At 43.2% G+C, this 27,180-nt stretch overlaps 1 protein-coding gene across 1 annotated transcript in view; it reads right to left on the reverse strand.

Annotated features, from left to right (window-relative positions):
- LOC115112883 (brain-specific angiogenesis inhibitor 1-associated protein 2-like protein 1) overlaps window positions 1–27,180 on the reverse strand; it is a 65,157-nt gene that overhangs the window by 9,530 nt on the left and 28,447 nt on the right. Inside the window, exons 7-12 of the mRNA XM_065012647.1 lie at window positions 13,071–13,223; window positions 7,835–7,990; window positions 5,074–5,206; window positions 4,148–4,370; window positions 310–369; window positions 20–158 (exon numbers count right to left, since the gene is read on the reverse strand). Of these exons, the coding sequence (XP_064868719.1) occupies window positions 20–158; window positions 310–369; window positions 4,148–4,370; window positions 5,074–5,206; window positions 7,835–7,990; window positions 13,071–13,223 (864 nt within the window). The remainder of the gene's footprint in view (window positions 1–19; window positions 159–309; window positions 370–4,147; window positions 4,371–5,073; window positions 5,207–7,834; window positions 7,991–13,070; window positions 13,224–27,180) is intronic.

The raw sequence follows: 27,180 nt of genomic DNA on the forward strand, positions 1-27,180 counted from the left end.
GGGATGACTGGGTTCTGACCGTGTTTTTGGGTGAGGGTGTGGAGGCGCTGACCAGGCTGTTCCCTGTCCTGTAGTCTGGCGGCGGCAGCAAAACAGGCTCCTCCTCTTCCTGTTCCGGAAGACTGGCCACACTCAGACGACGCACCGGTGTCCCCAAACTGTAGACATAGACAGATACACACACATGTTAGGACTTTACCTGGCCCAAAATAACCTTGTTTCTAGACACTTCTTGAAAGCCCCCTATAGATTTGAGAGGGTAGGTGTAAACAATATCATAAGATCATCACATGGCTATATGTGTCGTACCTGTTTGAGATCAGTGGTTCATTGTAAGTTCGGCAGTAAGATGAGGGAAACCAGCCCCGCCTGAAATAAACACAGACACACCAAAATATTAGCCCAATAAAACAACAAAGAACATCACACCTTTCATCCACTAGCCTAGTGGTTATCCTTATCCCAGTCTGCTGTTCCCACATGCTTCAAGAGGGCCACCATTGTTCCTGTTCCCAAGAAAGTTAAGGTAACTGAGCCAAACGACTTTGAGAGAAGTGCTTTGAGAGACTTGTCAAGGACCATATCACCTCCACCCTACCCGACACCCTAGACCCACTCCAATTTGCTTACCGCCCCAATAGGTCCACAGACGACGCAATTGCAACCACACTGCACACTGCCCTAACCCATCTGGACAAGAGGAATACCTATGTGAGAATGCTGACTACAGCTCAGCATTTAACACCATAGTACCCTCCAAACTCGCCATCAAGCTCGAGACCCTGGGTCTCGACCCCGCCCTGTGCAACTGGGTACTGGACTTCCTGACGGGATGCCCCCAGGTGGTGAGGGTAGGTAACAACATTTCCACCCCGCTGATCCTCAACACTGGGGCCCCACAGGGGTGCGTTCTGAGCCCTCTCCTGTACTCCCTGTTCACCCACGACTGCATGGCCATGCATGCCTCCAACTCAATCATCAAGTTTGCAGACGACACTACAGTGGTAGACTTGATTACCAACAACGACGAGACGGCCTACAGGGAGGACGTGAGGACCCTCGGAGTGTGGTGTCAGGAAATAACATCACACTCAACGTCAACAAAACAAAGGAGATGATCGTGGACTTCAGGAAACAGCAGAGGGAGCACCCCCCTATCCACATCGACGGGACAGTAGTGGAGAGGGTAGTAAGTTTTAAGCTCCTCGGCGTACACATCACAGACAAACTGAATTGGTCCACCCACACAGACAGCGTGGTGAAGAAGAAGCAACAGCGCCTCTTCAACCTCAGGAGGCTGAAGAAATTTGGCTTGTCACCAAAAGCACTCAAACTTTTACAGATGCACAATTGAGAGCATCCTGTCGGACTGTATCACCGCCTGGTACGGCAACTGCTCCGCCCACAACCGTAACGTGAGGTCTGCACAACGCATCACCGGGGGCAAACTACCTGCCCTCCAGGACACCTACAACACCCGATGTCACAGGAAGGCCATAAAGATAATCAAGGACAACAACCACCCGAGCCACTGCCTGTTCACCCCGCTATTTAATTTTTTAAATTTGACCTTTATTTAACTTGGCAAGTCAGTTAAGAACAAATTCTTATTTTCAATGACGGCCTAGGAACAATGGGTTAACTGCCTGTTCAGGGGCAGAACGACAGATTTGTACCTTGTCAGCTCAGGGGTTTGAACTTGCAACATTGAACAATAACAATTAGCATAGAGGACATGTGCAGGTTGGTTGGTCTGTCAGACACTGTCCCTCATCTTATCTCGCTCTCTGGCTCTCTCTCCCTGATCTTTCACATACATATGAGCACTAATTACTTTAATGACCAGCTAGAAGATGGGAGATAGAGCCATACAGTAGACTTGCCATCAAAGCATGCACACATAATTACTAAGTTGGCTTTGAGCCATCGGTCTCTGTGGCCTTAACAAAAGATAATGGGTGCGCTACATTCAGCTGGTACCAGGCTCTACCTTCACTGTATTCAGAGATGAAAGAACATAAACAAAGATGGCGTTTCAAGAAGACGGGTTGGCATTCATCCTTTTCTCTCCACAACGTCTGTGTATGAGCAGACATCACAATCGCCAATGGTCTTTCAAAGGTGTAGTTTGACCAAACTACCTTTCAACAACCCCTCGCCACCCTCTCACATGTTGAATTTCTTGTTGTGTTTCCACATCAACATTCATCATTGTATGTCCCAAAAAACACAACCAGCCAAGTGAGGCTGCTTTCTTCTGGAAAATGTGAAGTCCAAGATGGACAAAGGGAGTGTTGTTGGGGCTGTGTTTCTGGAACTAAGGAAGGCTTTTGATACTGTTAACCATGAGATTCTCATCACAAAATTGTCCAAGTTCAACTTTTCCCCTTATGCCTTGAGATGGATGAAATCATACCTTGAAGGCAGAACTCAGTGTGTCAGAGTGAGTAATGAGCTGTTGCCCACTCTTAGCTATGATGTGGGCGTGCCCCAAGGGTCAATACTGGGGCCCCTCCTGTTCAGCCTGTACATTAATGATCTGCCTTCTGTCTGTACTGGGTCTGAAGTTGAAATGTATGCAGATGATACAGTGATATATGTGCATGCAAAGAGCAAACAACAAGCTGCACAAGAACTCACTACTGTAATGGTCCAGGTTACAAAGTGGCTCAGTGACTCGTGTTTGCATCTCAATGTGAAAAAAACTGTTTGCATGTTCTTCACAAAGAGGGCAACAGATGCTACTGAGCCAGATGTCTATGTGTCAGGGGAGAAGCTCCAGGTGGTATCTGATTTTAAGTACTTTGGCATCATACTTGATTCCAACCTCTCTTTTAAAAAGCATGTGAAAAAAGTAATTCAACGACCAAATTCAACCTAGCTAATTTCAGATTTATACAAAATTGTTTGACTACAGAGGTAGCAAAACTGTACTTCAAATCTATGGTACTCCCCCACTTAACATACTGCTTGACTAGTTGGGCCCAAGCTTGCTGTACAACATTAAGACCTATTCAGTCTGTCTACAAACAGGCTCTCAAAGTGCTTGATAGGAAGCCCAATAGCCATCATCACTGTTACATCCTCAGAAAGCATGAGCACCTGAGTTGGGAAAGTCTTGTGCAATACACTGACGCATGTCTTGTATTCAAGATCCTAAATGGACAGGCTCCCCCTCCACTCAGTATTTTTGTTAAACAGAAAACCCAAACATATGGCAGCAGACCCACAAGGTCTGCCATGAGAGGTGATTGTATAGTTCCCTTAAGGAAAAGCACCTTTAGAAAATCCGTTTTCTCTGTGAGAGCTTCCCATGTCTGGAATACACTGCCATTAGACACACACAACTGCATCACATATCACACTTTCACAAAATGCTTGAAGACCCGGCTAAAGGTCAATCAGATTTGTGAACATGGTCCCTAGCTGTGTGTTGCCGCTTTCCATGTTGTCTGTTGTCTGTAGCTTGTGAGGTGTGGAAACACTGTTGCTTTTATGAATTTTGTCTTGCTGCTTTTTGTTCTATGTTGCTATGTCTGTATGCTATGTCATGCTTGTCCTATGTTGCTCTGTCTGTATGCTATGTATTGCTTGTCCTATGTTGCTATTGTCTATATTGTAATTATTTTTAATAACCTGCCCAGAGACTGCGGTTGAAAATTAGCCGGCTGGCTAAAACCGGCACTTTTACTGAAATGTTGATTAATGTGCACTGTCCCTGTAAAAATAAAATAAACTCAAAGTCAACATGATGGAGAGCAAAGCCACGTGTCCCTAAGAGCTCAGTTACCTTCTATCGCCTGCAGTTGTGGTAGCTAGCAAGCTTAGGGTAATAGTGTTATAACCTCTAGCACTGTGACAGATTGCATAACTGCACTGAGAGACCTTAGATCTGCGTCCGGGTCTTCTCCTGGGAAATAAGCCTTAATTAGGGTGTAATAAATCTTTGTAAAGTTGTAATAAAGTTGAACAAACTCTCAATACACAGTGACTCACTGCCAAGTCAATAAGCCTCTATAAATGTGTTATAAAACTTCATAAATCCTCATAGACCCTTAATAACCAGTAAATAGTGACTTACTGCCATGTCTTCTCCAGGTTAGAAAGCATTTATAAAGGTGTAATAATGCTTCATGAAGTGACTTACTGCCGGGTCTTCTCCAGCTCTCCGTATAGCCATCCGTCCTTCTCCTCCTTGATGAGCAGTATGATGATGTCACCATCATCAAAGGACAGGAGTGTGTCGTTGTTGCCGGCCGTGTGGGGGAAGATGGTCCTGACCCGTGGCTTCCTGCCCACGTTCAGCCCAGAACCTATCGACACTGACCGGGATAGAGACAGGCTTCCACTGTTCTCCATACTGCTCTGGCCTGGAAGGTCAAAGTTCAATATGTTTTATTATCAAAATGTAGAAAGACAGCAAGTACTCACTGAAATATTTGATATTTACAATAGCAGAGTTCAAAATAATCCATGAATAAGTATATCACGGAGGAACGAGCCATTGCTTATAGCTAATGATTTATAACCCTGGTCTAAATGGCCACACGGATAAGAACTATTGCATCATTAAAGAGGGGAATTGGTTTTGCAGCAGAATCTTCTGTGTAATTTAGACATTCAATAAGAGAAGACATGGAATCGAAGTAAAAATCGATACTTTAGCAGGATTAAAGGGTACATGCAGCACAAATTGAAGGGAATAAAGATACCATCCTGAACCTTCTTTTAAGATTTCTGTATATATTCTGTCGAGCAGACTCAATAATGTCCCAGCGCACAAGATAAAATATTTCCAAACAAGATTACATGTAGATTAGGACAGCCACCAAATGCTATACTGTCATCTTTTTTATCAATTTGTATAGATCAGATTACGAAAGGCAGCATACTTACATGAGTAAAGAGGTATGGGACTCGTAAAGCTAAACAGAATCTCTGTATAAATGAACAGCTACCAAAACATTATATTTTCAAATTTAGTTATATAGAGTACAACTACACACACAATGTAACACATATTCAAACTTCAATCCAAAGACTGAAGCCTGAGGTGTGAGGCTGCAGTAGTACCTGAGTTGTGGTCTGATGTAGATGTGGATGTGAAGGAGGCGTGGGGGACGTCCTGGTTGAACATATTAGCCAGTGGACTGATCTGGGCCTTCAGCTGGGGGGCTGGTGGAGGAACCATCGAGTCCCTGTTGTTCTGAGGACAGAGAAAACATCAAATATGAAAGTCACAGTACATGCAATGCATCTAGAAGAGCAAATACCATTTGTGACTCGTTTCAGGAAACTAGGCGTATGTCGCGCGTCACTACTTCCCAGAAGAGGCATTTGAACATAAACATTTATTCTAAACATTATTTTTTTTGATTGGCTGAGATAATGGATGGGCTGAACATGCACGCTTCTGTCTATAACATGAGCTGCTCAGAATGTGTAGGTAGTCCTTTCTAATGTGTTTTTAAAAAAGATATCAAGAACTGCAAAAGTGTTGCTAATTCTCTCCACTTTCTGGAGGACCAAGTTTTGAAATCAGTGGAATACCTGGTGGAAGCAGAGTATGATAGCTAAGGAGATGGAGAAAATTTGGGCATTTGATTGCAAATAACTGGAGGGAGTCGAAAAGAGAACACACAGAAGGCTGTATAAAACTCCTGTCTACGGATTACATCTTCAAACTATGGGCAACCATGGCATCCGTGACAGAGAGGGAGAAGCATTTATCCAAGTATACGGGTAAGAGAGTCTAGCTAGCTACATTTTCAGAAATTATACGTTTTTGTCAGAAAGTCGTTTTCATTGCAAGTTAAAGCTTACTGTTAGTTGGCTCACTAGTAATAGTAATAATATTGTTTGTATCTCAGAGCCATTTGCATTGCTAGTTATAGCCTATTGTTACCTAGCTAGCAAATGTTGAACCTAGTTGGTTAGCTTTAGCTACCTGTAGATTCCTGCAGGGTAGTAACGTTATGAGTTGGGATTATGGTTCATAGTTTAGCTAGCTACATGTTTAAACAAAAGACTCTACTATGCAAGTAACCATTTCACTGTGTCGATTTACACCTTCTCTATGCTGTGCAATGTGACAAATAAATGTTAATTCAATTTGATATAGTGTGTATTTACCCGACGGTAATGTGAAGAGCAACATGACCGGCATCAAAGTCAAATTAGAATATAACGTTAGGCCAACGAGACAGCGTTCAAGTTCGAAAATTCTCCGGTAGAATGCCCTGCTTTTATTTTGTCACACTCACAACTGTAAGCTATTTTCTGTAATTAGCTTGCCATTAACTTGTAAATAATGATCTTGTTGTGATTTTATTTTCCTGTAATAATTAATACAAATTAGCTAAAGTTAAGACGTTGTCAGCCATATGGTAACTTAACGTTAGCTAGCCAGCTGATAAGTTAGAAACGAACCAAAACATTGTTTCGAAAGTTGCTTTTAGTTGCCTGGTATGCTAGATTGACATATACTAAATAAATGTTTAAAAACGGGTGGGTTTATTGGTGTTAAAATACACCAGTTATGCTATTTTGGACCACCAGGCTGCTGATATCGTGCAGCCTTTAGTTTTTGTGTTTCTACTTTTTCAAAATGAGAACAACAAGTTTGATGTCGGATAACAATAGAATGTTCATTATGTCACTGCAACAACTGTCTACAGACATGTCGATAGACGTAGTATAAATCAGTCTTTAGTCTTGAAATCGTTGGTTGTTTAGTACACTACTGTACTCACTCTGTTTAGCACATGGCCTCACATGTGAACCATTAAAGAGGTGGGTGGGGCTAAGGCTTAAGAGGGTGTGAACGATGCTGAATGGATGTAGACAAAGAAGAGCTCTTCTGGGTTATATCCTGCCTGTTTGGCCCTGTCTGGGGGTATCATCGGATGGGGCCACAGTGTCTCCTGACCCCTCCTGTCTCAGCCTCCAGTATTTATGCTGCTGTAGTTTATGTGTCGGGGGATAGGGTCAGTCTGGTATATCTGGAGTACTTCTCCTGTCTTATCCGGTGTCCTGTGTGAATTTAAGTATGTTCTCTCTAATTCTCTCTTTCTTTCTCTCTCTCGGAGGACCTGAGCCCTAGGACCATGCCTCAGGACTATGATGACTCCTTGCTGTCCCCAGTCCACCTGACCGGTCTGCTGCTCCAGTTTCAACTGTTCTGCCTGCGGCTATGGAACCCTGACCTGTTCACCGGACATGCTACCTGTCCCAGACCTGCTGTTTTCAACTCTCTAGAGACAGCAGGAGTGGTAGAGGTACTCTCAATGATTGGCTATGAAAAGCCAATTGACATTTACTTTTGAGGTGCTGACTTGTTGCACTCCCGACAACTACTGTGATTATTATTATTTGACCATGCTGGGAGTTTTTCCTAACCACCGTGCTTCTACACCTGCATTGCTTGCTGTTTGGAGTTTTAGGCTGGGTTTCTGTACAGCACTTTGAGATATCAGCTGATGTTAGAAGGGCTATGTAAATCAATTTGATTTGATTCTGTAGTTGTACCAAAACAAGGTCAATTTTCTCGAAAGTTTATCAACTTTCAAAGCAAAATTACTTTCCCATTGTTCCTCAACTGTGGTGTATGATATACACCTTTCTAGCTCGGAATCTCTACTTTTATCCAATGTAAAAAAACACCATTTAAAAATTTGCTACACAAGACTTGTCCAGGTCGGTTACATTTATGAGAAGAGGCAAGTCTTGAAACCAAGCAAAGAGGTGAATGATTATATGTTGTCCTTCTCTTGTAATAGTATTGTAACAACAATGTAATAACTTCCATAATGTCACTGTTTGACATCCCACTCACCCTGTTGTAGCGTTCGACGAGAGGCGAGGCTTCTGGGGTCCCAGACATGGGGGTGCGGAGCCCCTCTAGCATGGTCAATACTGTGTCGGGGACCTTGGTGGCATCTTTGCATTTATCCTGCCAGCTGGGCAGCTTCACTGCCAGCAGCTCTTTGGCCTACAGGGCAGATAGATACAAACAGGTTATAAAGGAATAATAAAGCTTTATAAAGCATTCATAACCAGCAGTGTTGGGGGATGGAGTAAAGTCACATCTGACTTTTTCAATCAGGGTAACATTACTACAGTTACTTTGTCAAACAATGTGTGCGTTACTTTCAGAATCATATCTCTACTGGGTATGTGTTTCCATGATCTGATATCCACTTGTTTCCTCATTTAGTAGTTGAGCAAGCGGAGAAAGGCTGTTTGGGGAAATGTCATGACACCTGCTGTCCATAGAAAGGTATAGAGGGTGCACCTCTGATTTCGCTACACTCGCAATAACATCTGCTAACCATGTGTATGTGACCAATAAAATTTGATTTGATCTCTATGGGTCTGTGTACAGTCGTGGCCAAAAGTTTTGAGAATGACACAAATATTGATTTCCGCAACGTTTGCTGCTTTAGATATTTTTGTCAGATGTTACTATGGAATACTGAAGTATAATTACAAGCATTTCATAAGTGTCAAAGGCTTTAATTGACAATTACATGAAGTTGATGCAAAGAGTCAATATTTGCAGTGTTGACCCTTCTTTTTCAAGACCTCTGCAATCCTCCCTGGCATGCTGTCAATTAACTTCCAGGCCACATCCTGACTGACGGCAGCCCATTCTTGTATAATCAATGCTTGGAGTTTGTCAGAATTTGTAGGTTTTTGTTTGTCCACCCGCCTCTTGAGGATTGACCACAAGTTCTCAATGAGATTAAGGTCTGGGGAGTTTCCTGGCCATGGACACAAAATATTGATGTTATGTTCCCCGAGCCACTTTTGCCTTATGGCAAGGTGCTCCACCATGCTGGAAAAGGCCTTGTTTGTCACCAAACTGTTCCTGGATAGCTGGGAGAAGTTGCTCTCGGGGGATGTGTTGGTACCATTCTTTATTCATGGCTGTAATCTTAGGCAAAATTGTGAGTGAGCCCACTCCCTTGGCTGAGAAGCAACCCCACACATGAATGGTCTCAGGACGCTTTACTGTTGGCATGACACAGGACTGATGGTAGAGCTCACCTTGTCTTCTCCAGACTAGCTTTTTTCCGGATGCCTCAAACAATCGGAAAAGGGTGTCACACCCTGACCTTAGATATCTCTGTTTTTCTATATTTTGGTTAGGTCAGGGTGTGACGAGGGTGGGTACTCTAGTTTTTGTATGTCTAGGGTTTTTGTATGTCTAGGAGTTTTTGTATGTCTATGTTGGCATGATATGGTTCCCAATCAGAGACAGCTGTTTATCGTTGTCTCTGATTGGGGATCATATTTAGGTAGCCATTTTCCTCATTTGTGTTGTGGGATCTTGTCTGTGTATACAGGGTAGTTGCCTTAGTGGACATCAGTAGCGTCACGTTTCGTTTGGCTGTTTGTTGTTTTGTTCAGTGAGTTTCGATTTATTAAAATTATGTGGAACTCTACTCACACTGCGCCTTGGTCTGATCCTTACGACGAACGTGACAAGGGGATTCATCAGAGAAAATGACTTTAGCCCGGTCTTCAGCAGTCCAATCCCTGTACCTTTTGTAGAATATCAGTCTGTCACTGATGTTTTTCCTGGAGAGAAGTGACTTCTTTGCTGCCCTTCTTGACACCAGGCCATCCTCCAAATGTCTCACTGTGCGTGCAGATGCACTCACACCTGCCTGCTGCCATTCCTGAGCAAGCTCTGTATTGATGGTGCCCCGATCCTGCAGCTGAATCAACTTTAGGAGACGGTCCTGGTGCTTGCTGGACTTTCTTGGGCACCCTGAAGCCTTCTTCACAACAATTGAACCGCTAACTTTGAAGTTCTTGAAGATTCGATAAATGGTTGATGTAGGTGCAATCTTACTGGCAGCAATATCTTTGCCTGTGAAGCCCTTTTTCTGTTAAGCAATGATGACGGCACGTGTTCCCTTGCAGTTAACTATGATTGACTGTCACGGCCTTCGAAAGAACTGCACCAAGGTGCAGCGTGGTGAGCGTACATATTCCTTTATTAGAATGAAAAGACGCCGAACAAAAAAATAAACACTACAAAATGTGCCATAAACAAAGTCAACCATCCACAAAGACAGGTGGGAAAAAGGGCTGCCTAACTATGGTCCCCAATCAGAGACAACAATAGACAGCTGTCCCTGATTGAGAACCATACTCGGCCAAAACAAAGAAATACAAAACATAGAAAAATGAACATATAATGCCCACCCAAATCACACATAGAGACATAAAAAGCTCTCTAAGGTCAGGGTGTGACAGTACTGCAAAACCTGAACCTATAGGGGAGGGTCTGGGTGGGCATCTCTCCTCGGTGGAGGCTCTGGTGCGGGACGTAGACCCTGCTCCACCGCTGGCTCACCCCGCTTTGGTGACGCCTCTGGTGTGGGGACCCTCGCCGCCGACCCCGGACAGGGAAACCTCTCTGCGGGCCCCGGACTAAGGACTCTCGCTGCGGGCCCCGGCCTGGGCACCCTCGCTGCGGGCCCCGAACTGGTCACCCTCGCTGCGGGCCCTGGACTGGGGACCCTCGTTGCGGGCCCCGGACTGGGCACCCTCGTTGAGGAGGCTCAATCAGGAAGTCGCTGGAGGCTCCGGGCTGAATGACGTCGCTGGAGGCTCCGGACTGGAGACCGTCGCTGGAGGCTCCGGACTGGGGACCGTCGCTGGAGGCTCCGGACTGGGGACCGTCGCTGGAGGCTCCGGACTTGGGACCGTCACTGGAGGCCTGGTCCATGGAGGAGGCACAGGATGAACCAGGCTGGGGAGACCTATTTGAGGCCTGGTCCTTGGAGGAGGCACAGGTCGAACCGGGCTGTGGGGGAGCACTGGAGATCTGGTGCTTGACACTTGCACCTCTCCTCTTGGCTGAATGCCCACTTTAGCCCGGCACGAGCGGAGCGTAGACATAGGACACACTGAGCAGTCACAGCGCACCGGAGACACAGTGCGCAGAGCCGGCGTAGGATACCTTAGGCCGAAACGGTGCACCGGAGGCCAAGCGCGCTGAGCTGAAACAATCTGCCCTGGCTGGATGCCCACTCTAGCGTGGCACTTGCGGAGAGCTGGCATATAGGGCACTGGGTCATGAGAGCGCACTGGAGACACCGTGCGCTTTACCGCATAACATGGTGCCTGACCAGTACCACACTCCTTACGGTAAGCATGGGGAGTTGGCTCAGGTCCATAGCCTGACTCCGCCAATCTCCCCGTGTGCCCCCTCCACATTTTTGGGGGGCTGCCTCTCGTGCCTGCCTAGATGACTTGCCTCCACATATCGACTTCGCTCCTCCTTCGCTGCCTTTATTTCCTCCTTTGGATGGCGATATTCCCCAGCCTTTGCCCAGGGTCCATCACCGTCCAGGATTTCCTCCCAAGTCCATGAGTCTAAAAAACGCTGCTCCTCCTTACCACGCTGCTTGGTCCATTGGTGGTGGGTAGTTCTGTCACGGCCGTTGAAAGAACTAGACCAAGGTGCAGCGTGGTGAGCGTACATATTCCTTTATTTATATGACGCCGAAAAAAAACAATAAACACTACAAAACAAACCGTGAAGCTAAAGGCTATGTGCCATAAACAAAGTCAACCATTTTAAAATTTTAATTGTACCTTTATTTAACCAGGCAAGTCAGTTAAGAACAAATTCTTATTTTCAATAACGGCCTAGGAACAGTGGGTTAACTGCCTGTTCAGGGGTAGAACGACAGATTTGCACCTTGTCGGCTCAGGGGTTTGAACTTGCAACTTTCCGGTTACTAGTCCAACGCTCTAACCCCTAGGCTACCCTGCCACCCATCCAGAAAGACAGGTGGGAAAAAGGCCTGCTAAGTATGGTTCCCAATTAGAGACAACGATAGACAGCTGTCCCTGATTGAGAACCATACCCGGCCAAAACAAAGAAATACAAAACATAGAAAAATGAACATAGAATGCCCACCCAAATCACACCCTGACCAAACCAAAATAGAGACATAAAAAGCACTCTAAGGTCAGGGCGTGACATTGACAGAGGAAGAACAATGATTCCAAGCACCACCCTCCTTTTAAAGCTTCCAGTCTGTTATTCAAACTCAATCAGCATGACAGAGTGATCTCCATCCTTGTCCTCGTCAACACTCACGCCTCTGTTAACGAGATAATCATTGATATGATGTCAGCTGGTCCTTTTGTGGCAGGGCTGAAATGCAGTGGAAATGGTTTTTGGGGATTCAGTTCATTTGCATGGCAAAGAGGGACTTTGCAATTAATTGCAATTCATCTGATCACTCTTCATAACATTCTGGAGTATATGCAAATTGACAGCATACAAACTGAGGCAGCAGACTTTGTGAAAATTAATATTTGTCTCATTCTCAAAACTTTTGGCCACAACTGTACTTGTGGTTTATAACCACAAGAAAGAAAGATTTTGAATGAAAAGATAGGAAAGCTGTACCGATGTAAGCCTACTCTATAGCCTACTCTAATCAAGCAGCCCATATATAGCGCAGCACTTGAAGTCTAGCACAGGAAAGCAGTGCCACAGATTTAAGGAGAAACTAGTGATCAAACCTGAGTTAGTAAATAGCCTATCTTTGGTAAAGCACACGCTGCTTGACTTGCTCCCTCAACATTCAAACAAACAGCGAGATTTAGAGATGTTTTTCATGAAAGAAGGCGTAACGCCTTCCACACAAAGTAATATTGTAAAGTAACACGTTACTTGTGTTAAATATAACAAGTGATATGTAATGTATTACTTTCCCAAGTAACTAATCCCAACACTGGTAACTATTGAGTTATATGGCCAGGTTAGGAGGAGCAGGGGTTGCAGTGCTGAACAACACATAGCATCTCAGCCATATCAACCCCAAGGTGGGTATGATGCCTCAAGAGAGGGCACAAATCTGGGACAAACAATAGTGTCCATTCTAGTGGATTTAAATTCGGTTGTTGATGATGTGAATTGTCCCCGCTGTGTATGATGATGCCATATCACTGAGTCTACCTTTAAGACAAGGTTAACTAAAGGACTAAAGGTTAACTAAAGGTTAACTAAAGGACCCTTCCGTGCAGTACTGCAGTACCTTCTCGTGGAAGGTGTTGACATGGTAAGAGAACGTGCAGTGTTTGTCGACCAGGAAGCAGAATCGTCTCTTCTCCTCCAAGAGGGCCTCTCTGCAGCCATCAGCGATGAACTTCTGCATGTCACTCTGCCGAGACGAGATGGTCTCTATATACTGAGGGGAAGAGGAGGGGAGGGTGGAGGGGAGGGAGGAAGGGAGACAGGTTAGTAAAGGGGGGCACAGGGGTGCAAAAAGTGTTAGATACTGTGGGGTGGGGGAGGGGACAGGTTATTAAGGGTTATGGGTTACTGTGGGGTGGGGACAATACGTATGAGATTGTCTCCAGATACCATCTATGGAAAAAAACACATGAATTTCACATGTGCACATGTGATCTCATGCAGGAAATCTAAGGACGTCTTAAGGTTTTGCTCGCCTGAGGAAGAGCATCTCATGATGGAGATCTTCGTAGCTGTCTATTTACCACCAAAAAACCGATGCTGGCACTAAGACTGCACACTCCTAGTGGACATTAATGCAGGGAAACTTAAATACATTTTACCCAATTTCTACCAGCATGTAAAATGTGCAACCAGAGAGATAAAACCTCTAGACCAGCTTTACTTCGCATACAAAGCTCTCCCTCGCCCTCGATTTGGCTAATCTGACCATAATTCTATCTTCCTGATTCCTTCTTACACGCAAAAACTAAAGCAACAAGCACTAGTGATTCGGTCAATAAACAATTGGTCAGATGAAGCAGATGCTAAGCTACAGGACTGTTTTGCTAGCACAGACTGGAATATGTTCCGCGATTCTTCTGATGGCATTGAAGAGTACACCACATCAGTCACTGGCGTCATCAATAAGTGGATCAATGACGTCATCCCCACTGTGACCGTATGTGCTGTACATACCCCAACCAGAAGCCATGGATTACAGGCAACATCCAAACTGAGCTATATTAATTTAGAATATTTTACTTTGAAAGGCGTAATTGACATTAATTACATTTAAATAGTCATGGTCCCCTGTAGGTTTCGTCTAGTTGTGGTAAAAAATACCATACATTTACAACCAGTTACTGTATTTTTACAGATAAATAAGGGTGATAATGGACATTATGCTGCTGTATGCTGATTACTTGAGACTCAACCTCACTTGGGATTTGAACTAACAACTTCTTGAAGTTCCTGTGGACATAATAAAGATGGGCAGGAATACATTTCTGCACTTTGCCTAAAGTTGCAGTAAAAATCAAGTAAATATAAAATATTGTACTGTGACCACAGTTGGGACTCATAACCTTTATGTTGCTAGCAACATGAAATGTTCTGCTATAGTGCAGCAATAGCACCAGATCTGTGAGCATGAAAGGTACATGGCCACAGACCTATTGGCAAGAATGCATTTCTGCACTTTGTAATAAGCTGCCCAGAATCAAGTAAATAATCGTCAAATTAATCACCACCAATGTAAAACTAGCACTGCTCAAGGACACAAATCTTTGAGGATTTGAACTTACAACCTCTTGGTGGGAAGTGCATCCAAGTTTCTGCAGTCCCACCATGTTCAAACTAAATGCTTGGAAAATCTTGAAAAAATAAGTGTATGGTTATGTTTCACTACAGTGTTGTTCCCTGGGGTATACAAAGGTCAAAAGTATTCTTCACAGGTAGGCTACACATATGAACTCACATGGTACAGTTTGGTACCTTGTAAGTATAAAGGGCAATTTTTCTACCCAATATTTTGAATATAAGGTACAATCAGCACTGCACGTTGATAGGTGGGGGTAACATATTGGCTCATTAGCATATTTGGGGGCATGGTCAAATAGATGTGTATTTGTGCCAACCCTCAGTGGAAGTGTTGTAGCAGTTTGTGTTTGATGGTTATGCCAATGCAAGTAGAGCACCTCATTTGACACTGTGTGTTCTGCAAAAAATTAAAGAGAATGTGTCAGTAATGAGCTGCACTGGGAAGAGCTTACTGTGTGTTTTACAGTAACTTAATGTCAACTTGTAGCCAAAAGTTGCTGTGATTTTGTAATTGCTTAACTGGAAACTACTTGTCAGTAAGTAATTGTAAAAGTTACACAAACCTACAAACAAAATGTTGTATGTAACCTACAGGACACTTGCTGCCACTAGAAATCTTGCCAGTAACCTAATGTGCCTTCACTGACTCTTCTGTTGACAACATGCACATCAATAGCTGATTGGCAGCATACTGTAAAAGCGGCAGCCTATTAGAAGATTGCAGGTGTGGCTAATTTGAAGCATGGCTTTCAGCTAGCTCTTTTTGGTCTCCGATAAGTGGGAATGTCATCCCAGTTAATCTGCTCTGCTCATAAATGTAAGATTGTACACAACCACACAATGATGATGGCGCTGGAGAGGATGGCTGCCGTTTTATTGGCTCTTAACCAACTGTGTTATTTTGTTTGTTTTTTCGCATTGTTTGTAACTTATTTTGTACATAATGTTGCTGCTACCGTCTCTTATCACTGAAAAGAGCATCTGGACATCAGAACAGCGATTACTCACCTCGAATTGGACAAATCATTTTTCTTTAATGAGTCGGACGGGAAGGATATACTCCAAACACCCGAACAGGCCCTCATCCCTGTCATTCGCAGGAGAAAGAAACTGAGATTTCGCAGAAGGAGATTGAGGAGCCTTGCGAGGATCAGGCAACGAGTGGCTAATCTGCCTTTGCCATCCGTACCTGTTAGCCAATGTTCAATCGCTGGAAAATAAATGGGATGCACTAAGAGCATGTATATCCTACCAATGGGACATTAAAACTGTAATATCTTATGTTTCACCGAGTCATGGCTGAAAAACAACATTAATAACATACAGTTGGCAGGTTATACACTATCAGCAGGAAAGAACAGCAGCCTCTGGTAAGACACGGGGTGGCGGCCTATGTATATTTGTAAACAACAACTGGTGCACAATATCTAAGGAAGTCTCGAGGTTTTGCTCGCCTGAGGTAGAGTATCTCATGATAAGCTGTAGACCACACCATCTACTTAGCGAGTTTTCATCTGTATTTTTTGTAGCTGTCTACATACCATTACAGACTGATGCTGGCACTAAGACAGGACTCAATGAGCTGCATACCGCAATAAGCAAACAGGAAAACACTCATCCAGAGGTGGTGCTCCTAGCAGACGGGGACTTTAATGCAGGCAAACTTAAATACATTTGACCTAATTTCTATCAGCATGTTAAATGTGAAACCAGAGGGGAAAAAAACTCCAGACCACCTTTTCTCCACACATAGAGATGCGAACAAACTCTCTCGGCCTCCATTTGGCAAATCTGACCATAGTTCTATCCTACCTGATTCATGCTTATAAGCAAAAATTAAAGCAGGAAGCACCAGTGACTCGGTCAATAAAACAGTGGTCAGATTAAGCAGATGCTAAGCTACAGGACTGTTTTGCTATCACAGACTGGAACATGTTCCGGGATTCTTCCGATGGCATTGAGGAGTACACCTCCCTCTGCAATTGGATCCTGGACTGCCTTACTGGCCACCACCAGGTGGTAAGGGTAGGTAGCAACACATCCGCCATGCTGATCCTCAACACGGGGGCCCCTCTGGGGTGTGTGCTCAGTCTGCTCCTGTACTCCCTGTTCACTCATGACTGCACGGCCAGGCATGTTCCCAACACCATCATTAAGTTTGCTGATGACACAACAGTGGTAGGCCTGATCACCGACAATGATGAGACATCCTATAGGAAGGAGGTCAGAGACCTGACCGTGTGGTGCAAGGACAACAACCTCTCCCTCAAGGTGATCAAGACAAAGGAGTTGATTTTGGACTATAGGGAAAGGAGGACCGAGCACACCCCCATTCTCATCGACAGGGCTGTAGAGGAGCAGGTTGACAGCTTCAAGTTCCTTGGCGTCCACATCACCAACAAACTAACCTATTCCCCCTCAGGAGACTGAAAAGATTTGGCATTTGTTCTCAGATCCTCAAAAGGTTCTACAGCTGCACCATTGAGACCATCCTGACGGGTTGCCTCACTGCCTGGTATGGCAACTGCTGGGCCTCCGACCACAAGGCATTACAGAGGGTAGTGTGTATGTCCGAGTACATCACCAGGGCCAAGCTTCCTGCCATCCTGTACCTCTATACCAGGTGGCATCACAGGAAGGCCTTAAAAATTGTACAATGTGATTTTCTGGATTTTTGTTTTAGATTCCGTCTCTCACAGTTGAAGTGTACCTATGATAAAAATTACAGACCTCTACATTCTTTGTAAGTAGGAAAACCTGCAAAATCGGCAGTGTATCAAATACTTGTTCTCCCCACTGTATATAGCCTCGCTATTGTTATTTTACTGCAAACCCAATAATACTTTTTTACTTTTATCTCTTACTTTTTTTTTAGGTATTTTCTTAAAACTCCATTGTTGGTTAAGGGCTTGTATGTAAGCATTCCACTGTTGTATTCAGCACGTGACAAATATATTTTAATAGGATTTTTCCTTTATAGCAGTCACCATGTAATTGAAATACTTACTTTCCTACCAGACTATCATGATGGATCAGCTACAGTAAGTTGCTGTGAATTTGACAAAAACCCACTTGAAACTACTGTGGTTAACAATAAGTTATTGAAATGTAAACATTACCTTCCTGTGAACAAGCTGCCATTAAGATACTCGAAAATGCACAGCAACATCTTAATAGTGCAGCTCGACTGACGCTTGGCAAAAATAGAACAGATGCTCCCAAATATCCTAATGAGCCCCCACCAGCACATTTCAAAGTTCAGTAATGAGTGTAACCAAGTGGGAATTTACCAAATAAGACTGAGAAAAATCCACTTGAACAGCTCTCCAACTGGTAGTTACTAGTGGGAAAAGAGTCTATCATCCCTGAACCCCGACTTCTCCCACATGCTGACCTCTGACGTCACCTACTAAGCAAATGGTCTCAATAACAGCATTTTCGGTAGTTAAATGTAACAAAATATTATTTATAAAAAGCTATCTATTAATATGATTTTTGAACAATATAATTTGTTTACAAGCATGATAGCTGTACTTTAAGGTTATGGTTTGCGCAGCTGGTTGGACATTAGCCGATTGCCATTTCCCAACAATTTCAAAGAACGTGAATGCGCCCAACTGGTAAATTCCCACAGCACCTTTATATTTAATATAATATATTGGGAAGAAAAATGTACCATTATACTAGATTATCCGCAAATGTACCCTGAAAAGGTACCTAACAGTACCATGTGAGTTCCTATGTGTACCTCTGAAGGTACCTTATGTGTACCTTTGACCTTTTGTACACCAGGGAACAACACTGTATCGTATACATACTCATATTATTTTAAGTGTGTGGATATACTGTATGTGTCACGACTTCCGCCGAAGTCGGTTCCTCTCCTTGTTCGGGCGGCATTCGGCAGTCGATGTCACTGGTCTTCCAGCTATCGCCGATCCACCTTTCAATTTCCATTTGTTTTGTCTTGTTTTCCCACACACCTGGTTCTGTTCCCCCCATGTCTGTGTGTGGAATTGTTTGTTGTAAAGTGTATGTTCATTATTAGACTGGTTTGCGACGGGTTATTTCAACCCATATTTTGTTGTTCTGGGTGCTGTCGGTTTTGCCTCATTAAGGGTGGTGATGCTAGTCGGGCGGGCGGGTGCGGGCAGCGAACGGTTGTAAAGCATGCATTTGGTTTTACTAGCATTTAAGAGCAGTTGGAGGCTACGGAAGGAATGTTGTATGGCATTGAAGATCGTTTGGAGGTTAGATAGCACAGTGTCCAAGAAAGGGCCAGAAGTATACATAATGGTGTCGTCTGCGTAGAGGTGGATCAGGGAATCGCCCGCAGCAAGAGCAACATCATTGATATATACTGAGAAAAGAGTCGGCCCGAGAATTGAACCCTGTGGTACCCCCATAGAGCCTGCCAGAGGACCGGACAACATCCCCTCCGATTTGACACGGAGCTGTTGGCCGAGGTTGGAGTAGCCAGGAGGAAGGCATGGCCAGCCGTTGAGAAATGCTTGTTGAAGTTTTCGATTATCATGGATTTATCGGTGGTGACCGTGTTACCTAGCCTCAGTGCAGTGGGCAGCTGGGAGGAGGTGCTCTTGTTCTCCATGGACTTTACAGAGTCCCAGAACTTTTTGGAGTTAGAGCTACAGGATGTAAATTTCTGTTTGAAAAAGCTAGCCTTTGCTTTCCTGACTGACTACGTGTATTGGTTCCTGACTTCCCTGAACAGTTGCATATCGCGGGGACTATTCGATGCTATTGCAGTCCGCCACAGGATGTTTTTGTGCTGGTCAAGGGCAGGCAGGTCTGGAGTGAACCAAGGGCTATATCTGTTCTTAGTTCTGCATTTTTTGAACGGGGCATCCTTATCTAAGATGGTGAGGAAGTTACTTTTAAAGAATGACCAGGCATTCACAACTGACAGGATGAGGTCAATATCCTTCCAGGATACCCGGGCCAGGTCAATTAGAAAGGCCTGCTCGCAGAAGTGTTTTAGGGAGCGTTTGACAGTGATGAGGGGTGGTCGTTTGACCGCAGACCCGTAGCGGATACAGGCAATGAGGCAGTGATCTCTGAGATCCTGATTGAAGACAGCGGAGGTGTATTTGGAGGGCAAGTTGGTCAGGATAATGTCTATGAGGGTGCCCATGTTTACGGATTTAGGGTTGTACCTGGTGGGTTCCTTGATGATTTGTGTGAGATTGAGGGCATCTAGCTTAGATTGTAGGACTGCCGGGGTGTTAAGCATATCCCAGTTTAGGTCACATCACAGAACAAACTCTGAAGCTAGATGGAGGGCGATCAATTCACAAATGGTGTCCAGGGCACAGCTGGGAGCTGAGGGGGGTCGGTAGCAGACGGCAACAGTGATGTCACTGCGACAACTGTCAATAGACCTACACTACCGTTCACTAGTTTTAGAGCACCTACTCATTCAATGGCTTTTCTTTATTTTTGCTATTTTCTACATGGTAAAATAATAGTGAAGACATCAAAACTATTAAATTACAGATATGGAATCATGTAGTAATCAAAAAAGTGTTAAACCAAATCAAAATATATTTTAAATTTGAGATTGTTCAAATAGCCACCTTGATGACAGCTTTGCACACTCTTGGCAGTGTCTCAACCAGCTTCACCTGGAATGCTTTTCCAACAGTCTTGAAGGACTTCCCACATATGCTGAGCACTTGTTGGCTGCTTTTCCTTCACTCTGCGGTCCGACTCATCCCAAGCCATCTAAATTTGGTTGAGGTCGGGGGATTGTGGAGGTCATCTGATGCAGCACTCAATCACCCTCCTTCTGGGTAAAATAGCCCTTACACAGCCTGGAGGTGTGTTGGGTCATTGTTCTGTTGAAAAACAAATGATAGTTCCACTAAGCCCAAACCAGATGGGGTGGTGTAGCGCTATATAATGCTGTGTTAGCCATACTGGTTAAATGTGCCTTGAATTCTAAATAAATCACAGACAGTGTCACCAGCAAAGACACGGCGGTTATAACCAAAAATCTCAAATTTCCACTGGTTTAATGTCCATTGCCTGTGTTTCTTGGCCCAAGCAAGTCTCTTCTTCTAATTGGTGACCTTTAATAGTGGTTTCTTTGCAGCAATTCGACCACACATTCTCCTGTGAACAGTTGATGTTGAGATGTGTCTATTACTTTAACTATGTGAAGCATTTATTTGGGCTGCAATTTCTGAGGCTGGTAACTCTAATGAACTTATCCTCTGCAGCAGCGGTAACTCTGTCTTCCATTCCTGTGGTGGTCCTCATGAGAGCCAGTTTCATCATGGTTTTTGTGACAGGACTTGAGGAAACATTCGAGGTTCTTGAAATTTTCCAGACTGACTGACCTCCATGTCTTAAAGTAATGATGAACTGTCATTTCTCTTTGCTTATTTGAGCTGTTCTATATGGACCTGGTCTTTTACCATATCTTATGTTTACCCCCCTACCTTGTCACAACACAACTGATAGGCTCAAACACATTAAAAAGTAAATAAATTCCATAAACAAACTTTTAACCTCTTCGAGATAGGGGGCGCTCTTTTAATTTTTGGATAAAAAATGTTCCCGTTTTAAACAAGATATTTTGTCACGAAAAGATGCTCGACGATGCATGGAATTGACAGCCTTGGAAAGACACAACTCTGACGTTTCCAAAACTGCAAAGATATTATCTGTGAGTGCCCCAGAACTAATGCTACAAGCGAAACCAAGATGAAGTTTCATACAGGAAATGCCCCAGATTCTGAAGGCGCTGTGTTCCAATGTCTCCTTATATGGCTGTGAATGCGCCAGGAATGAGCCTGCGCTTTCTGTCGTTTCCCCCCATTGTCTGCAGCATTGTGACGTGTTTGTAGGCATATCATTGGAAGATTGACCATAAGAGACTACATTTACCTGGTGTCCCGCCCGGTGTCCTGTGTCGAAATTATTGCGTAATCTGTAGGTCCATGCGCGTTCCATTTCTTCAGAAGAGAAAGTAAACTGCCACGATGGATATGTGAAAAACACCTTGAGGATTGATTCTAAACATCGGTTTGCCATGTTTCTGTCGATATTATGGAGTTAATTTGGAAAAAAGTTTGCGTTTTAATGACTTATTTATTTTTTTTTTTTCCTTAACCAAACGTGATGAACAAAACGGAGCGATTAGTCGACACAAATAATATTTGTTGTAAAAACGGAACATTTGCTATCTAACAGAGTCTCCTCATTGAAAACATCTGAAGTTCTTCAAAGGTAAATTATTTTATTTGAATTCTTTTCTGGTTTTTGTGGAAAATGTTGCATGCTGAAATAGAGGCATAATCCTATGCTAGGCTAATACTAATACTAATACTGTTACACAAATGCTTGTTTAGCTATGGTTCAAAAGCATATTTTGAAAATCTGAGATGACAGTGTTGTTAACAAAAGGCTAAGCTTGAGAGCAAATAGATTCATTTCATTTGCGATTTTCATGAATAGTTAACGTTGTGTTATGCTAATGAGCTTGCGGATAGATTTACACAATCCTGGATACAGGTTTTTTTCCGTAGCTAAACGTGACGCAGAAAACGGAGCGATTTGTCCTAAACAAATCATCTTTCAGGAAAAACTGAACATTTGCTATCTGAGAGTCTCCTCATTGAATACATCCGAAGTTCTTCAAAGGTAAATGATTTTATTTGAATGCTTTTCTGGTTTTTGTGAAAATGTTGCCTGCTGAATGCTAACGCTAAATGCTACGCTAAATGCTACGTTAGCTATCAATACTGTTACACAAATGCTTGTGGTGGGTGTTGAGAAGAATATTTTGAAAATCTGAGATGACAGTGTTGTTAACAAAAGGCTAAGCTTGAGAGCAAATAGATTCATTTCATTTCATTTGCGATTTTCATGAATAGTTAACGTTGCGTTATGGTAATGAGCTTGAGGCTGTAGTCACGATACCGGATCCGGGATGGCTCGAGGCAAGAAGTTAACAAGGCACACCTGTTAATTGAAATGCATTCTAGGTGACTACCTCATGAAGCTGGTTGAGAGAATGTGAAGAGTGTGCAAAGCTGTCATCAAGGAAAAGGGTGGCTATTTGAAGAATCTCAATTATAAAATATATTTAGATTTGTTTAACACTTCTTTGGTTACTACATGATTCCATATGTATTATTTCATAGTTTTGATGTCTTCACTATTATTCTACCCTGTAGAAAGTAATACAAATAAAGAAAACCCCTTGAATGAGTAGGTGTTCTAAAACATTTGACCGGTAGTGTAGCTGGTAAATGCGCTCTGGCTATCTACTCCAATTTCAGAGCACGGAGCATCGGAGTGTGCCAGAGCGCAGAATAACTGACAAATTTATGTGAATGCTCAACACCTGTTTAATATGGCTGGAGTCAGTAAATGTTGGCAAAATAGCGTAATTAAATTATTGCCAGCAGCACAGTTACAGTCACCAACGCTCTGGATAACATAAAAACAGCCTAATCAGCTCTGCTAGGGTGAGTAAAATGGTCAGAGTGAACTGTTCCCTCATTTGTGTCTGGAAGTAGCTAACAAGCTAGCCAACATTAGCCAGTTAGCTTGGGTGCTTGACTGCTGTTGTTAGGTCAGAACGCTCGGATCAACCCTACTCTTCGGCCATCAACCCTACTCTTCGGCCAGAGCGTCCAATGTATGCTCTGAACGGCTCTGAGTTTACGAACACCCAGAGCACACTCTGGCACTCCAGATTGAATTTAGGAACACACCCGTAGTATAAACGAGCCTATAGTCTTGAAATCCTTGGTTGTTTAGTACATGGCCTCACAAGTGAATATTTAAAGAGATGGGTGGGGCTAAAGCGTAAGAGGGTGTGAACAATGCTGAATGGGTGTAGACAAAGAAGCTCTCCAGCAGGTGTACCAAAATCAAGGGCCAAGTTTATCAACTTTCATAGCAGAATTACTTTCCCATTGTCCCTCAACTGTAATATATGATATTCAATTTTCTAGCTTTGAGTCTTTACTTTTACCCAATGTAAAAAACACAATTTTATGTTTTGCTACGAATCGAGCTCTAATGTGACAATTCACATGTGAAAACGTGTTTTTGGAAGCATTCTTATGTGAAATAATCATGTGAAAACATGTGTTTTTGGAACACTTCACATGACATTTCAGATGTAAAAACATGGTTTTGGAACACACAAAGGTGCAATTCTATGTGTTATCACTGTTCTGCTAAACTATGACCCAACCTGGGATTTGAGGTCACAACCTCTGGAGTTGCTGATCTTTGCGCTACACCATCAGTCTGTAACATGCCCCTAAACATTGCACTTAGCAACAGAGTGCCATCTGACTGCTATCAGTTAATCTGACTATTCTCTCAACATGGATATAATTGACTTATCTCAGCAATGTTAGTATTATTCTGGTTTAATGATACTCCTGAATCACTATGATAAATATAATAGTTTTTCTTGAGAGTATTTTCAACAACGCTGAGATTTACTTTGAAGTTTAAAGTGTAGGAATACAGGTGAAAGGCATTACTGACACAGACATTGTGGCGTAGCAGGATGGTCGGAATGCTGTGGACCAAGAGGTTGTGTGTTCAAATCCCAGGTAAGAACATGTTGAATAATAATTACTGTATAAATAAACATAGACAACAAAGTGTGTCAAATATGTACAGTTGAAGTCAAAAGTTTCCATACACTTTAGCCAAATACAGTTAAACTCAGTTTTTCACAATTCCTGACATTTAATCCTAGTAAAAATTCCCTGTTTTAGGTCAGTTAGGAGCACCACTTTATTTTGAGAATGTGAAATGTCAAAATAATAGTAGAGAGAATGATTTCTTTCAGCTTTTATTTCTTTCATCACATTCCCAGTGGGTCAGAAGTTTACATACACTCAATTAGTATTTGGTAGCATTGCCTTTAAATTGTTTAACTTGGGTCAAACGTTTCGGCTAGCCTTCCACAAGCTTCTCACAGTTGGACATTTCTCCAAAAAGTACGATCTTTGTCCCCCATGTGCAGTTGCAAACCATAGTCAGTTTTTTTATGGCGGTTTTGGAGCAGTGGCTTCTTCCTTGCTGAGCGGCCTTTCAGGTTATGTTGATATAGGACTTGTTTTAATTTGGATATACTGTAGATACCTTTGTACCTGTTTCCTCCAGCATCTTCATAAGGTCCTTTGCTGTTGTTCTGGGATTGATTTGCACTTTTCGCACCAAAGTACGTTCATCTCTAGGAGCCAGAACGCGTCTCTTTCCTGAGTGGTATGACGGCTGAGTGGTCTCATGGTGTTTATACTTGCGTACTATTGTTTGTTCAGATGAACGTGGTACCTTCAGGCGCATGGAAATTTCTCCCAAGGATGAACCAGACTTGTGGAGGTCTACTATTTTTTTCTGAGGTCTTGGCTGATATCTTTTGATTTTCCCATGATGTCAAGCAAAGAGGCACTGAGTTAGAAGGTAGGCCTTGAAATACATCCACAGGTACACCTCCAATTAACTCAAATGATGCCAATTAGTCTATCAGAAGCTTCTAAAGCCATGGCATCATTTTCTGGAATTTTCCAAGCTGTTTAAAGGCACAGTCAACTTAATGTATGTAAACTTCTGACCCACTAGAATTGTGATACAGTGAAATAATCTGTCTGTAAACAATTGCTGGAAAAATTACGTATGTCATGCACAAAGTAGATGTCCTAACCGACTTGACAAAACTATAGTTTGTAAACAATACATTAATGACTCCAACCTAAGTGTATGTAAACTTCTGACTTCAACTGTATGTAAAAAGTACTGTGTGTGTATCATAACAACACGTTTTTGTTTGCATGGCATCACCTGTGAAATCTCATATAAAAATTTGAATCCACATGTGAAAGGTTATGTAATTACATGTGAAAATCCATATGTGAAATATCACATGTAAAAGTGTTCGAAAACACATGGTTTAACATGATTTACAAGTGCAAAACATGGAAATGTCACCTGTGAAATCATGTGATTTTTCCTTAAGGGTACTGATGAGAGGATATAGGGGAGGAGACTGACTGTTAAACCATTCAGTAAGGTTGTAATTGCATGCTTAGAAAAAAGCGTCTTGCTTAATTTATCTGTTCAGGTCACGTTCGGGCTTATATTGAATAATGTTGAATAATGAGATTTATTTCTATTTTTGAATATATCCATACATATTTTTTTTACCCCCTTTTTCTCCCCAATTTCGTGGTATCCAATTGTGATCTTGTCTCATCACTGCCACTCCCCAACGGGCTCGGTAGAGGGGAAGGCCAAGTCATGCCGCGCTTCTTAACACCCGCTCGCTTAATCCGGAAGCCAGCTGCACCAATGTGTCGGAGGAAACACCGTTCAACTGACAACTAAAGTCAGCTTGCAGGCGCCTGGCCCGCCACAAGGAGTCGCTTGAGCACGATGAGCCAAGTAAAGCCCCCCAGGCAAACCCTCCCTTAACTCGGACAACACTGGGCTAATTGTGCGCCGCCCTATGGGACTCATGCTAGGTTGTGACACAGTCTGGGTTCAAACCCCAGGCTGTAGTGACACCTCAACACTGCAATGCTGTGCCTTAGACCGCTGCGCCACTTGGGAGGCGAATAATGAGTCTCTGCTCTGTCTGTCTCCATCTCACCCCCTGTTATTACTCCATCATCCCTATCCTGTAGAAACTCAATAACTCTGCTGAAAGAACCCGTGTCTAAATCCCAAATAGCACCCCTTTCCCAATGTAGTGTATGGTCAAAAGTAGTACACTATATAGGGAATAGGGTGCCATTTGGGATGCAGACACACCTTCCCAGTGATTGACTCAGTATTGAAACACCCTCACAAAGCAGACCACGGAACTGACATTACACACAGACAGCTCAGGTCCTCTTTGAAACAACATTCAATCTCTGTTTCACCCTCCTTCCCTATCTCTCCTCTCCTTTTTTCCAGTTGTCTTGATGACAGTGACAGACTATTCGTCTCTAGGGTTCTTGTTTTGTGGTTTTGTCACAGACCCTCCTTTAATGTCTAGCCCAGTTCTCTCTAATTATCTATCTCTCACTGTTTCTCTCTCTTACCCCAATGATGGGGCCACACCACCTAAACTATGGAGCTTAATTTCTACTGCAAACAATCACTCAAAGACTGGAAGACTGAGAAAGAGAGAGGGGGGAAAAGAGAGAGTGACAGACATATGGAGAGATAATTAATTGAGCTCAGATGTTCCAGCAAATCAAATCAAATCAGGCTTTATTCATTTCAGAAATGGAATGCAACAACGCAATGTGCTTCAAAGGAAAATAACTAATAAAATCAATGAAAATAAAAGCGTAACTATTTACTACACAAACATAAGCGGATAAAAAAACAAAAGAATAACAAAAACTGAAAGACTAAAAAGCACCCTAAGGAAAAGCAAAGCTAAAAAGGTGTGTTTTAAGATCACAGTTTGGGCCCCCCTCAGGTTCTCTGGCAGGCTATTCCAGAGGCTGGGGGCATCATAACTAAAGGCTGCCTCTCCATGTCTCTTGGCCCCCCTCAGGTTCTCTGGCAGGCTATTCCAGAGGCTGGGGGCATCATAACTA

The sequence above is a fragment of the Oncorhynchus nerka genome, linkage group LG28, assembly GCF_034236695.1.
Source record: "Oncorhynchus nerka isolate Pitt River linkage group LG28, Oner_Uvic_2.0, whole genome shotgun sequence".
In the NCBI taxonomy this organism is placed as follows: domain Eukaryota; kingdom Metazoa; phylum Chordata; class Actinopteri; order Salmoniformes; family Salmonidae; genus Oncorhynchus; species Oncorhynchus nerka.